Below are 13,409 nucleotides of genomic sequence, written 5' to 3' on the forward strand. Positions count from 1 at the left end.
CAAGCATATGTTAAGGAGCAAGATGCCCTACAAGTGAAATGGAATCCACATGCTACCCATGTACCACCAGTGCAGAATGACTGCATAGGTGTTTGCTCTTCATTGTACCATCATTGCAGCAATAGAGTGTCTATGTGGGTTGTATCATTAGCGGTCCTATTGATAGTCATGAGAAAATTATGATCATTGCCTTTTTTCTGCTTATTTTAATCAAATTCAAAATATATAAATATTTCAAATGCAACATTATAGATTAAGTATAATGATAGAATAATTTATAATGCTACTAGTCTGCCAGTAACCCTGGCAGTTCATTTAAAATTAGAGCTACATTATACATGGAAGATATTCGCATTCTGAAAGACGAAGTGGCATGCGTAAACTAAAGCTGATATGTGTGTAGTGTATCAGGTTTATTCATTTTTTTAAAAGTGCTAATATGCCTGCTTAAATATAAAACTTTTTTTTTTTTTTTTCACTGGAGGGTTGCATTTATCTTAACATAATAGTGCAAAAGTGCAATGATACAAGACTACAAGATTTCTTAGCTGGAAGAAGCCAGTTGTTCTGTATTCAAACGTCTCTGTTGTGTGAAATCAACAGAATATTTTGGGAGTGTTATTTTAGCCCTTCTTTGAGTGATGGCATTTGCTTTGCGTACATGCAGTCACTATTGTTGGTGTGCTCTTCTGTGTAACTGTAAATATATCCCATTCAATTTAAGATATTACAGAATAGTGCTGGGTTTGCTTTTTGTGAGGGTTTTCTAGCATTGCTGATACAATACTGTAAAAATATTATATTGATTTGTGTATTTAACCTACTTTCACTTATCCAGCATACTTTCAGCAAAGTGTTTGTTGTTGAAAGGAAATTTTGATCTTTAAATCTTTAAAAGATCTTTTGATCGTTAAATACTGTTAGTTGTGTAAGAAATGTGTGACTTACTGTAAAGATGTGTGGACAGGCAGACACCCCCAGAATCTGATATCCTCAGCAGCTTATGTTAAATAATGTTAATGCCGTTTGCTGTTGAGCAATGCTTGCAACATGATTGGGTTACAGCTGAGTGTCAGTCTGACAATAATCGAGCAAGGTGCAATACATATTGCCTGGATCTGATGGTGCTTAATGGTTGCTCAAAATATCAATGAAGTCACTCATATATTTGTTTTGAGCCAACTCGACTTCTTCAATCAACATGTTTTCATGGATCATGAGATCATTTAAGCATAGACATTAATATGAATGTAAAGAAAAATATAGTATTGCCTAAATATCAATATAGGTTTGTTTAAGGTTGTTTTAGAAATAATGTAATATTTCATAAATCAATAAATAAACAAATCATGTTGTATGTGGTATTTTAAAGGTATATATCATATTCTTTAACTCCTCTCTCTCAACTGTTATCTGTCCTGCCATCTTCAAAACCCTCTCTTGACCCAGCATGTCCTGCTAATTAGCGCCCTATCTCCCTTCTCCCATATTTCTCTAAGCTCCTTGAGCGCCTAGTTCACTCATATCTATCTCACTACATATCTGTCAATTCCCTTTACCCCAATTTCAATCTGGGTTTCTCCCTGCCCATTCCACAGAAACTGCCCTCCTTACTGTCCAGAACCATCTGGCCAACTCCTCCCATGATGGACCTTCCTCTATCCTCATTCTCCTCGATCTTTCCTCTGCTTTTGACACTGTCGACCACCCCATCCTCCTCTCCACTATCTCTAGCCTTGGCATCTCTGGCACACCCCTTGCCTGGCTACAGTCAAATCTATCTTCACGCACCTCAGTTCCCCCCTCCCCCCTGACTGTTGGTATCCCCCAGGGCTCAGTCCTCGGACCCTTACTATTCTCCCTGTACACCTCACCCCTAGAAGCTATCATTGCCTCATTTAACTTCCCTCACCATTTCTTTGCTGATGACACCCAGATTTTCTTTTCATTCCTCTCTTTTACCCCTGACCTGGCCGTCCATATATCAGCCTGTCTGGTCGCTCTTCAATCCTGGATGGTGTGCTGTTACTTCGTCATTAACCCATCAAAAACTGAAATCCTTTTCTTCCCTTCCCCCTTGTCTCCACCACCCTGCCACACCATATCACCCCCCCCCCCCCCCCCCCCCCCCCCTGTATCTCATTCCAACCCTCTCTGCTCGTAACCTTGGGGTCATATTCGATTGCACCCTCTCCCTTTCTGACCATGGCCATAACACACACCTGCCATTTCCACCTATTCAACATCTCCAAAATACACCCCTCCATCTCCTCCGCTACCAAACGCCTGATCCACTCTGTCATTTTCACCCGGCTTGATTATTGTAACTCCCTCCTCCTTGGTCTCTTCTCCTACACCTTTACACCACTTCAACAAATTAAAAATGTTGAACCTCCATATTCAATATTTAACCTCCCTCACTCCTTCCACACTTCCCCTCTCCTCCTCCAGCTACACTGGCTCCCTGTTTACCACTGTTGCCTGTTCAAATTCCTTACATTAGTATATAAATCTCTCCATGGCCTTGCCCCAACTTATCTGGCTACACTAATGTCCTATTATATTCCTCCTTGATTCTTATGCTCCCAATCATTACTGTCCTTCTCTGTCCCACCCTTGCCCTGTCTCCATTCCTCCTCTCTTCTTGCTCCCCTTCATTGGAATAAACCAGTCAACATAAAACAGTCACCCACTCTACGCAGTTTTCGCTCCTCCCTTAAAACTCATCTTTTTTCCCTAGCCCATTCTACCCCTACTCCCGGCCCCCGACCTCCTGTTATGACCCTGCCTGCCTGACCCTGACCTTGCTTCTGGCCCTTGCTTTTGTATAGATATTAATCTCCTCACCTTACACCAATAATCTTACCCTCTTTCTTCACCCATTCTTTCAGTTTGTACAAATTCTAAAAACGAGTAAAGCGCCTTGGTTAAAAGTGCTATAATAAATGCTAAATAAATAAATATTAATGCTGGTATTGATATTTTTGAATTGGGAAGATACTGCATACCTGAAGACCTTGTTGGATTTCTTCTGGAAATATAGGGACAAACATTGCACTTCACTTGGCTGACACGATTACTAAAAGAAGTCACAGAGTGGCATCTGCAGATTTTTTTTTAGCTAATTTGTTAATTTATTTATGAATACTTGAGAGTGAAATATGACAAAAGTAGCATAATTTATTTTAAAAAAACATACATTGCATGTGTGTCACAGTATCCTCTATTTTTCCTATCTTGTCCTATAGTTTCTGTCTTGTGCAGTGTTCAAAATGCTCTAAAAGTCTGTGAAAATAACCCTGAAGCATCTAAAAAAACATCAGTAGGGCCCCAATTCACAAGAGAGCTTCAGCCAACTTACAGTACATATAGGCGCTGATGTAAGGATACGTGCAGTGATTTGCGGCTGCAAAGCACTCATATTGCAGCCAAAATAGGCATTTTACATGCGCAAACTGTATATAGCAGCCGTAAAGTGGGACTTTAGCGGGCATTAAAAATGCAGCATTTGTAAAGTGTGGTTTTCACCTGCTGTTCTGCACCCGTTATCAAATTAGCACTCTGCCATCATTAATCCATTTAAATGATATTGAAATGTATTCAAATGAAGAAAAGAGCGTAGAATTTGGTGGGGGTCTGGAATACAAATTGTAACGAGATGTAAGGATTTTGCCTTGCAATTGCTGACCCTCCGGAACCTTTGCACCTCCTTTTGCAAAGTGCAAACCATTGTAGAAGCGAGTAATTAACAAAAAAACACACCTTCAGACCTGTCATTGGCCTCGGGAAGACTGCTGTGGTTGTTAAGGACAGGCAGAAAAACCTTCGGAGGAGAAGGGCAAGATGGAGAAGACCCTGCATGTTCAAACCCAGGGTCACTTTGTTTAGGACGCTGGAGGATATGGTGGCATGGTGTTATTGCCTCTCTCCTCAGGTCATCCTACACCTAATAGTTGAGTTTTACCTTTTCGTCGCCTGATTGACTGTCCTCCTGGTAACACCGACAGCATTGGCTTTCTCCACTATACAGGACCATATGCCTCTTTAGCAGCATAACCAATGTTGGTTGAGGCTTTTCCAGATAGCTCAAGTTCATTCTGAGTGACCTCAGCTGTAAGGACTTTTCTTTACTGTGCACCCTTTCTCTTACATATTTCTGGTTTGATTTTCGTGCTCCATAAATCTTGTACAGCGCTTAGTGCTCTCTATATGCCTAACTCACCTCACCTCACTGTAACTGCAGCTGCTAAACACCCCGATGCACGGGCGTTGCTCATTGCGACCCTCGTTATCATGATTGCAGCTCATTATTTGTGCATGCTGAGGAATTTGCATTGGCCACAGAGCAAAACGACGGTCTGGCTGCTAGGCAAGTTGAATTTTGGAGCCGCAATTGTTTACACTGTGCATATCCTTACATCAGCCCCGTAGAATCCAATTCTGCTACAAAGTGACTTCACAACACTTTCAGTTTTTGTGATAAGACATCCCATCTATTTTGTGAGCAGGGCCTTAAATTTTTGCACTCAAACTTACGCCTGATTTGTTTTGAGACACGAGTGGTTTACAAAGGAAGTGGCAGGGTACCAGGAAGCACTGTTTTTTTTTTTTTTATCCAATGCATTTGAAATGCCTTCAGTGCCGATTTAAAGTATCAGGGTTCCAGTGATCTGATTGACACAGATCCATCGCATCTAAAAAAAAAAATAAAAATCGCTGGATACTTTTTATGACATGGTTTTGTTGTCACAGCTGGATCAGTTGCCCTAGATTATTATTTCATTTTCTAATACCATGCCTGTGCTGGTGACATGGTACAAAGCCTGTTGCCTGATTACCTGCTTATTTAAAAAAAAAAAAAAAAAAAAAAGATATATATCACAATGCGAAGAAATACCAGAGAGGAATTAAAAATAATCATGTATAAGTAACAAATAATATCGTAATATACGTTTTAACAAAACAGAATTATCTCTTCAGTGCCACTCCTGAGCAACGTCCATTTATAACCTTACCTTTATTAGGTGACTTCATTATTCGTGACATAAAACAGATCTGTGTCAGATTAAAAACGCATGAAACATCTCCTTAAACTAACACATATCTGTTGATGAAACAATGCCAAGCTTTGACCCCCCCCCCCCCCCCTGTAAAGGACATGCCATGCATTTGAACCTGTCAATGACTGTTCCTTGACTCTTCCTTTATATAATGGAGCACTGGCAGCCAGGAGGAATTTTAACAGGAGAAAGGTTTATTGTGATGAGTTTAATGAAAGCTTCATTTAAGTTGTATATTTATTACAGTAAAGAAACTCAACATAAAAGGACTTACCCAAAGCCAATCAGCTATTACCCTGTCAGAGCTGTTGCATGCAATGAAATGGCATGCCTCTGTTAAATTACTAATACCTTATATATTGTTTGTTCAAATCAGGGCTGATTTAGTGATTTTTAACAATCATCAGGTCTCCTATTTGAGGATGTTAGTGCTTTTGAAAAAAAAGGTCTTTAGTAGAATGTGCAGTCAGAAAAGTTTCATCTGGTAAACCTCTTTCTTTCAATTTCTTTGCTGCTAAGATTTAGTCATCTTTTTGTAATTAGCAAACTAACCCTAGTTACATTCTGACATCTGTACAGTAGATTCAGTTTGTGTTTGTGATTTTCTGGCTGTTTAAGGGCGTGCTGCTTATCATCCTGGCTCTTTTGGTAAGATAGACAGACAGCCCTGGTCTAAATCAAGCAAGAATCACAAGCTTAAAACAACTGCGATTGGTTGAATTCCACATGGGTTTCGGGGTTTAACTTTTATGTAAAATTAATCAGTAATCTCCCTACTGCCAAAGAAAATAACCTTTAAACGGTGCTTAGTTTACTGCAATACACTGCACTGAAATGTTTTTTGGGGGCACATTAAACCGTTAACCATAGCACGCTTTGAAAGCGTACTATCATTATAATTAAAAAATATCTGTCTAAAAACAGCTGCGCTGATGCTCAGCATTCTCTGATGCTCGGCGCTCATGTTCTCCATACAGTCTGCTTTTCTTAATCGTGTGATGAAACAGAGAATGCGTTATTGCTAAATTATTCACAACTGATATGTCAAAATCGTGTTACTGTGAAAATAATGTGACAGCCATTGTTTAGAAATTGGTTTCGCAGAGCGTTAAAAATAAATTAATTTACGCTGAGGAAAATGGCAAAATCGCGCGCTGCTGTCCCAGGCGACACTGCACTTTTGACCCCTTGCTAGACACACAAGACTCTTCTGCAACATATAATTACCTCTACGGGGCTAGGGCGAGGTGATACGTTCACCGTCACTTGTACTCCCAGCCACCCCAAACCCCTGCCCCCTGCAAAAAAAAAAAAAAAAAGATAGGTACACGTGAATAAGAAGGGCTTCGGACGCAGGTGGAGTCTTTTCTTACTGCTTTTGCTGGGGGTCGCTGCATGCTCTGTGCAAATAAAGCTGGGTGTGGAGGGGGACAAACCGTTTCCAAGCTCAGTTTTTCACTGATGTTGGTTGCCAGGCAGTTAACACCGTGGCTGTGACGATTGTAGTGACTGTTGCTCTAAATAGAGAAGTCGAGCATCCATCCCTCTCCTCGCTTCGTCTTCGAAGATTAAAGTCTTCAGTATTATGTACATTTCCTGTCTCTGTCTTTCAACGCCGTTTTCCACTGAATGCCTATTGCTCGCGACTCGTTGCTGGCTCCTGTCTTCTGGTACAACACTTGAAATTTGTCTGGCTATCAGCGGTGGAGTACATGCTGTACTGTAGGTGAACATGACCACAGCAAAGGAGAACGCACCAGCAAAAACAGCGCATCAGCAAGAGCAGGTATCGCTGGTGTTTTATTTCATTGCAGTTTAAATGTAAGATCTATGATGCATATTGTGCACGGCAGGTAATTTAATCTGACAGTGCAATGGATTAATATTTCTACCTCGTTTTATGAAGGTTATCAATGGATCCCTCTTGCTTTCTTAAGACCACCTCTAAGCACTGTCATTGATAGTGTCGTGCAATGATATTATTTGATTATGAGAAGTCCTGGAAGAGGTAATGAGCTTGGGGATTAAAAATTACGTTGCATAGCCACCAATACGTTTCAATCGCCTCTTCTTAAATTTATTAGACACGGGGCTCTGTATACGCTGTCAAATGTGTGGCTACCTGACAAGCTTAATACATTTCTGTATTGCATTACGTGCAGTTATATTTATGACTTGTATGGTAAAGGTTCGCATTGGAGGTAAAGTTATAAATGATACCTTTGAGGAAGCCTTGGGGCGTCTGATTGTACTCATGTCATATTCGCACTGTAGACTAAAATAGCTTCCATGACATTGTTATGCATTCTTTAGCAGATATTATATGTATTTCGAGGGCTGTGACACACATCTGACTTAGCCACACTGCATCACTTTCAAGAATGTACACGAAGCAAATGTTTACAAAGGATTTTACCTTACCTAGTTCCTGCCAAAAAGGTCTTTAAAGGTCCTTGCGTGTAATGTTATTGAAACATTTAATAACGCATTAATGTGCTATTAAAAAAGTAGACCACAAAAATACAAGGTTAAAAAAAGGCATGTACCATTTCTGTATAAATATACAATTGTATAAGGACATTTGTGCACTTACAGCAAACTGTAAGCTGCAATATAAACTGTTATGTTAGGTACAAAAATGTGCAGTTTTGCACCAAAACATTTGAAAAGGAAACCATACACCCATGCATTGGACCCAGTATAACCCTTGATATGAAACCATCCACCCATGCATTGGACCCGGTATAACCATTGATATGAAACCATCCACCCATGCATTGGACCCGGTATAACCATTGATATGAAACCATCCACCCATGCATTGGACTTGGTATAACCCATGATATGAAACCATCCACCCATGCATTGGACCCGGTATAACCCTTGATATGAAACCATCCACCCATGCATTGGACCCGGTATAACCCTTGATATGAAACCATCCACCCATGCATTGGACCCGGTATAACCCTTGATATGAAACCATCCACCCATGCATTGGACTTGGTATAACCCATGATATGAAACCATCCACCCATGCATTGGACTTGGTATAACCCTTGATATGAAACCAACCACCCACGCATTGGACCTGGTATAACCAATGATATGAAACCATCCACCCATGCATTGGACCTGGTATAACCATTGATATGAAACCATCCACCCATGCATTGGACCTGGTATAACCAATGATATGAAACCATCCACCCATGCATTGGACCTGGTATAACCCTTGATATGAAACCATCCACCCATGCATTGGACCTGGTATAACCATTGATATGAAACCATCCACCCATGCATTGGACCTGGTATAACCATTGATATGAAACCATCCACCCATGCATTGGACCTGGTATAACCCTTGATATGAAACCATCCACCCATGCATTGGACCTGGTATAACCATTGATATGAAACCATCCACCCATGCATTGGACCTGGTATAACCAATGATATGAAACCATCCACCCATGCATTGGACCTGGTATAACCCTTGATATGAAACCATCCACCCATGCATTGGACCTGGTTTAACCCATGATATGACAGAACTAGAAAAGACAGGCAATAGAAAATACTTTTGAAAGGGTACCTACATATATATCATGGATTTTAATATAAAATATAATTTAATAAAATGTGTACATTTTTTCTGCAATGCTTGCTATTAATTTTTTTTTCCTGAGCATGAGTTCAACATTAGATCTCATTTTTTGAAATGGCAACATTGTTATGCTACCACTTCGAGTTCCGCAGGTATTCACAGGTACCTGTCTTCTTTTGCACATTGAAAGTAAAAAAATACCACCCGTTGCATCTTAGAGACAACTAAGCAGTGTGTGATTGCTGTCTTTAATCTCGATGAAATTGAGAAGAGAGACTGCAGTGGCTGGTGGCACTGGATTGCTATTTATTTATATTTACTAATATTTATTTACTAAAACCCTGTCACAGAGAAGATTCCAGCTTGAGAAAACAGCTCTTTTAATAATGGCATTGACACAGCAGCATGTGTCTCGTCTGATGCAAAATTCACCTTCCCATAGCAATCACGCAGGCCGTGTTTTTGAAGTGGCAATTACAAAAAGAATTAGACCTCAGCTCTGTTTTGCTAATGCACAAGATGGGAGATGAAATGCTCAGAGCACACAAATGTTACCAGAAATACTGAAATTGTTTTAAGATTGTAATGAAATAATGCTCCCTGTAGTATAACAATCTCATGCAAGCCTCAGGTAGGCAATATACAGATTCTTATTGTGTCCTTTTTTAAAAGTTTGATTAGGTGAGATTAGATTGTTTCTGTCTTTTTGATATGTAGAAGTGCTTGAGTTAAAAAGGCATGCTCAAAATATAGCAGACCCCAAATCTTCTCAACTCCATTTAGAGCAGTCTGAAAAAAGGGTATAAACCCAGCAGTGATGTTATCTAGAGCAGTTTAAACAGAAATTGAATTAAAATGATTTATTTTACAAGATGTAATGAAAAGTTAAAAAAAGCACTGTCTGTTCTAGCATTTTTCTACTTGGGATGTAGAACTGTGTTCTCTTGAGTGTAGTTATGGCCTATTAAACCTGACCATTTCAATAAGCTATTCATCAGTCCAGGAATGGATCATTGTTATCTTATTACCTCATTTCAATCTGTGACTGATTCAGATACATACTGTATGTGATTCATCTGAACTACTGGGGATCACTAACATTGTAAATTAGTGCAGCTTATAATTAGGCTTTAGTAAAGAAAAAGCAACTTAACTCTGTCATGCCCATTTCTGTATGACATATGAGACAATGCTTAGCCATCCCTCTATATTATTATTTTTTAAATCCAGCTTAGTCAAAATGATGTGAAACTTTCTTTGTCCTCCAGAGGACTGACACCTTTATGGCTTAACGATTGTAATAGTGAAGAGAGTCATTGCTCTCATAGAAAATGCATTTTAAATGATTATTGCTTGAAATAAGACAGCTGTTTGTTATATACTGCTGAAATGCTGGGTATTTGAATGGAGAGATCAAAGGGTTCACTTACAGAATTTTCTCCCAATATTACAAGTAACTTAAAAAGGAATTGTTTAGCAGTTCACTTTTTTTTGTATTTCTTAAATTATGAATATTAAAGCAACAACTGCATGTAACATTATGGGCTGTGATGTACCATGCTGCTTATCATTCAGTTTCTTGCCATGTGGTACAGTAGAGTTGAACAATGATGTGCACTGCTGTTGCATAAAGACAGTTATTCTATAGCACACACAATGCAGTAGCTTGTATATAGTACTTCTCATGTGGTTGACCTGTATGGGCCCTATTAAAAACATATAACGGACTGTTTAAAGGAAATGTTATGAACACCATTCTTGTTCAGTCTTTTTCTGATAGTTGAGTCATGAACACTCGCATTAGCCAAGACGAGAGTGGCCTGCAGATCCTTGGATGTTACTATGGGGTTCTTTTTGACTTCCTTGATGATTTTCTGGTTTGTTCTTGGAGAGGTAGGACGACTGCTCCTGGGTAGAGTGAGTGTGCTCTTGAACTTTCTCCATTTATTGACAGTGTCTGACAGTGGATTGGTGGAGCCCCAAGTCCTTGGAAATGGTTTTATAACCCTTTCTAGACTGATGAGCATCAATAACTATTTTTCTGAGATTTATTTTGATCGTGGCATGACATGTTTCCACACACCTGTATGGTGAAGACCAAATTCACAGAGTTTCTGGTCTTTATATAGGGTTTTATATAAACTCTCCCCTGAAGATCTACCAAATTATTTAAACACCTGATTCTAATTATCCCCTTAATTGAGCTGATAAAACCAGGGGTTCACTTACTTTTTCACATACACTGAATCTTAATTACTCATTGTTTGTCTAATTCATACATCATTTTGTTTGACATGGAATTGGTTAATATAAACCCTATTGGATATTTAAGAAAAGACTGGTTTTGATTCAAGAAGGCTCTTATGGTAAAACTATGGAATTTCCATAATTATCATTGGGGTTCACAAACTTGTTCTTGGCACTATATATATATAATGAACATCCTAGACTTTTATTTAATGTATTATGTGTTTGCATTGTTTTTTACTGTTTGTATTTAATGTACTATATCCTGTATTTCACTGTATTTAATGTATTATGTATTGTTCCTCACTATCTTGTAAATCGCTTTGTGATGGTGGTCCACTATGAAAGGCACTATATAAAATAAAGATTGATTGACTGATTGATTGGTCTACATTGTGAACATTACAACAGCCTTGATTTTGTAGTGGAGCTGCTCCGGAACCTTAGTTCTGGCTCAATGTTCTAGTGTGCTCCAATGACCGAGCGCCAGCTCCAGCTCCAGCGTCCCCAGGTCCAGCATCCCCAGCTCCAGCATCCTCAGCTCCAGCTCCAGCTCCAGCATCCCCAGCTCCAGCATCCTCAGCTCTAGCTCTAGCTCAAGCTCTGCTCCAGTCCAGCATCCCCAGCTTTAGCTCCAGCTTCACTCCAGCTCCAACTTTGCTCTAACCCCAGCATCCCCAGCTCCACCAGCTCTGCTCCAGCTCCAGCATCCCCAGCTCCAGCCCCAGCTCCGCTTCGGCTCCAGCATTCTCAGCTCCAACTCTAGACCCACTCTGGCTCCGGAGCTCAACTCAGAAAACTGACAAGTTCCGCTCTGGCTCCAGGAACATAGCCAACCCTAGTTAACAGTCCATTGCCTGTGGGTTGATGGTTTGTCTGACATGGGTACCCATGATGTACATGTCTAGAATATACATATTTCCAAACACAGCCTTCAATCCACATTGTATATTCCACAACACCACTGTGACATTTTGGCATGTGTCTTGTTTCTGATTAACTGTGCATGATTTGCACTAAAAAGTCATTTTGCGATGCTCAACTTTTTTTGCAATAATGAAAGTCTTTCTCTCAATGACTTTACACATTTACATTACAGGAGTTAGGTCCAGAATATTAACAGAATCGTATCACTTATGGTCACCATGTGGATATTGACGGGATTCTGTTTTGGTTTTTCATCTGGTTCCCAACTCCTGGGTTTTGGTGCCATGGCCACGTCTCTCAACAATCTCTGTATGGATTGAATCAGATGTACTGCTCTGACTATTTTATGTATTCATTTAACCAGAACAACCTGACATTACAATCACAAGCCACATACACCACATCAAAACAAGCCACATACCCGCCAACAAAACATCCATTATATACTGAACAAAAATATCAAGTGTTGGTCCCATGTTTCATGAGCTGAAATAAAAAATCCCAGAAATTTTCCACATGCACAAAAAGCTTATTTCTCTCAAATTTTGTGCAAAAATTTGTTTACGTCCCTATTAGTGAGCATTTCTCCTTTGCTAAGATAATCCATCCATCTTACAGGTGTGGCATATCAAGAAGCTGAATAAACAGCATGATCATTACACAGGTGCATCTTGTGCTGGGGACAATAAAAGGCCGCTCTAAAATGTGGAGTTTTGTCACTCAACACAATGCCACCGATGTCTCATGTTTTGAGGGAGCGTGCAATTAGCATGCTGACTGCAGGAATGTCCACCAGAGCTATTGCCAGAGAATTGAATGTTCATTTTTCTACCATAAGCCGTCTCCAGCTTCATTTTAGAGAATTTGGCTGTACGTCCAACCGGCCTCACAACCACAGACCACGTGTAACCACGCCAGCCCAGGACCTCTACATCCGGCTTCTTCACCTGCAGGATCATCTGAGACCAGCCACCTGGACAGCTGATGAAACTGTGGGTTTGCACAACCGAAGAATTTCCGCACAAACCATCAGAAACCATCTCAGGTAAGCTCATCTGCGTGCTCGTCGTCCTCACCAGAGTCTTGACTTGACTGCAGTTCAGTGTCGTGACCGACTTCAGTGGGCAAATGCTCACCTTCGATGGCAATTGGCAAGCTGGAGAAGTGTACTGTTCACGGATGAATCCCGGTTTCAACTGTACCGGGCAGATGGCAGACAGCATGTATGGCATCGTGTGGGCGAGCGGTTTGCTGATGTTAACGTGGTGAACAGAGTGCCCCATGGTGGTGGTGGGGTTATGGTATGGGCAGGCATAAGCTATGGACAACGAACACAATTGTATTTTATCGATGGCAATTTGAATGCACAGAGATACCGTGACGAGATCCTGAGGCCCATTGTCGTGCCATTCATCCGCCGCCATCACCTCATGTTTCAGCATGATAATGCACGGCCCCATGTCGCAAGGATCTGTACACAATTCCTGGAAGCTGAAAATGTCCCAGTTCTTCTATGACCTGCATACTCACCAGACATGTCACCCATTGAGCATGTTTGGGATGCT

At 40.4% G+C, this 13,409-nt stretch overlaps 1 protein-coding gene across 4 annotated transcripts in view; it reads left to right on the forward strand.

Annotated features, from left to right (window-relative positions):
- LOC121314057 (dipeptidyl aminopeptidase-like protein 6) overlaps positions 1-13,409 on the forward strand; it is a 277,540-nt gene that overhangs the window by 140,845 nt on the left and 123,286 nt on the right. The window contains exon 1 of one of the 4 annotated variants that reach the window (XM_041246866.1): positions 6,456-6,846. The exons of the other annotated variants lie outside the window; for them this stretch is intronic. Within the exon in view, the coding sequence (XP_041102800.1) occupies positions 6,793-6,846 (54 nt within the window). The 5' untranslated portion in view covers positions 6,456-6,792. Of the gene's footprint in view, positions 1-6,455; positions 6,847-13,409 lie in introns of those variants that run through there. 4 annotated transcript variants of the gene reach the window in all.

The sequence above is a fragment of the Polyodon spathula genome, chromosome 4 (genome assembly GCF_017654505.1).
Source record: "Polyodon spathula isolate WHYD16114869_AA chromosome 4, ASM1765450v1, whole genome shotgun sequence".
In the NCBI taxonomy this organism is placed as follows: domain Eukaryota; kingdom Metazoa; phylum Chordata; class Actinopteri; order Acipenseriformes; family Polyodontidae; genus Polyodon; species Polyodon spathula.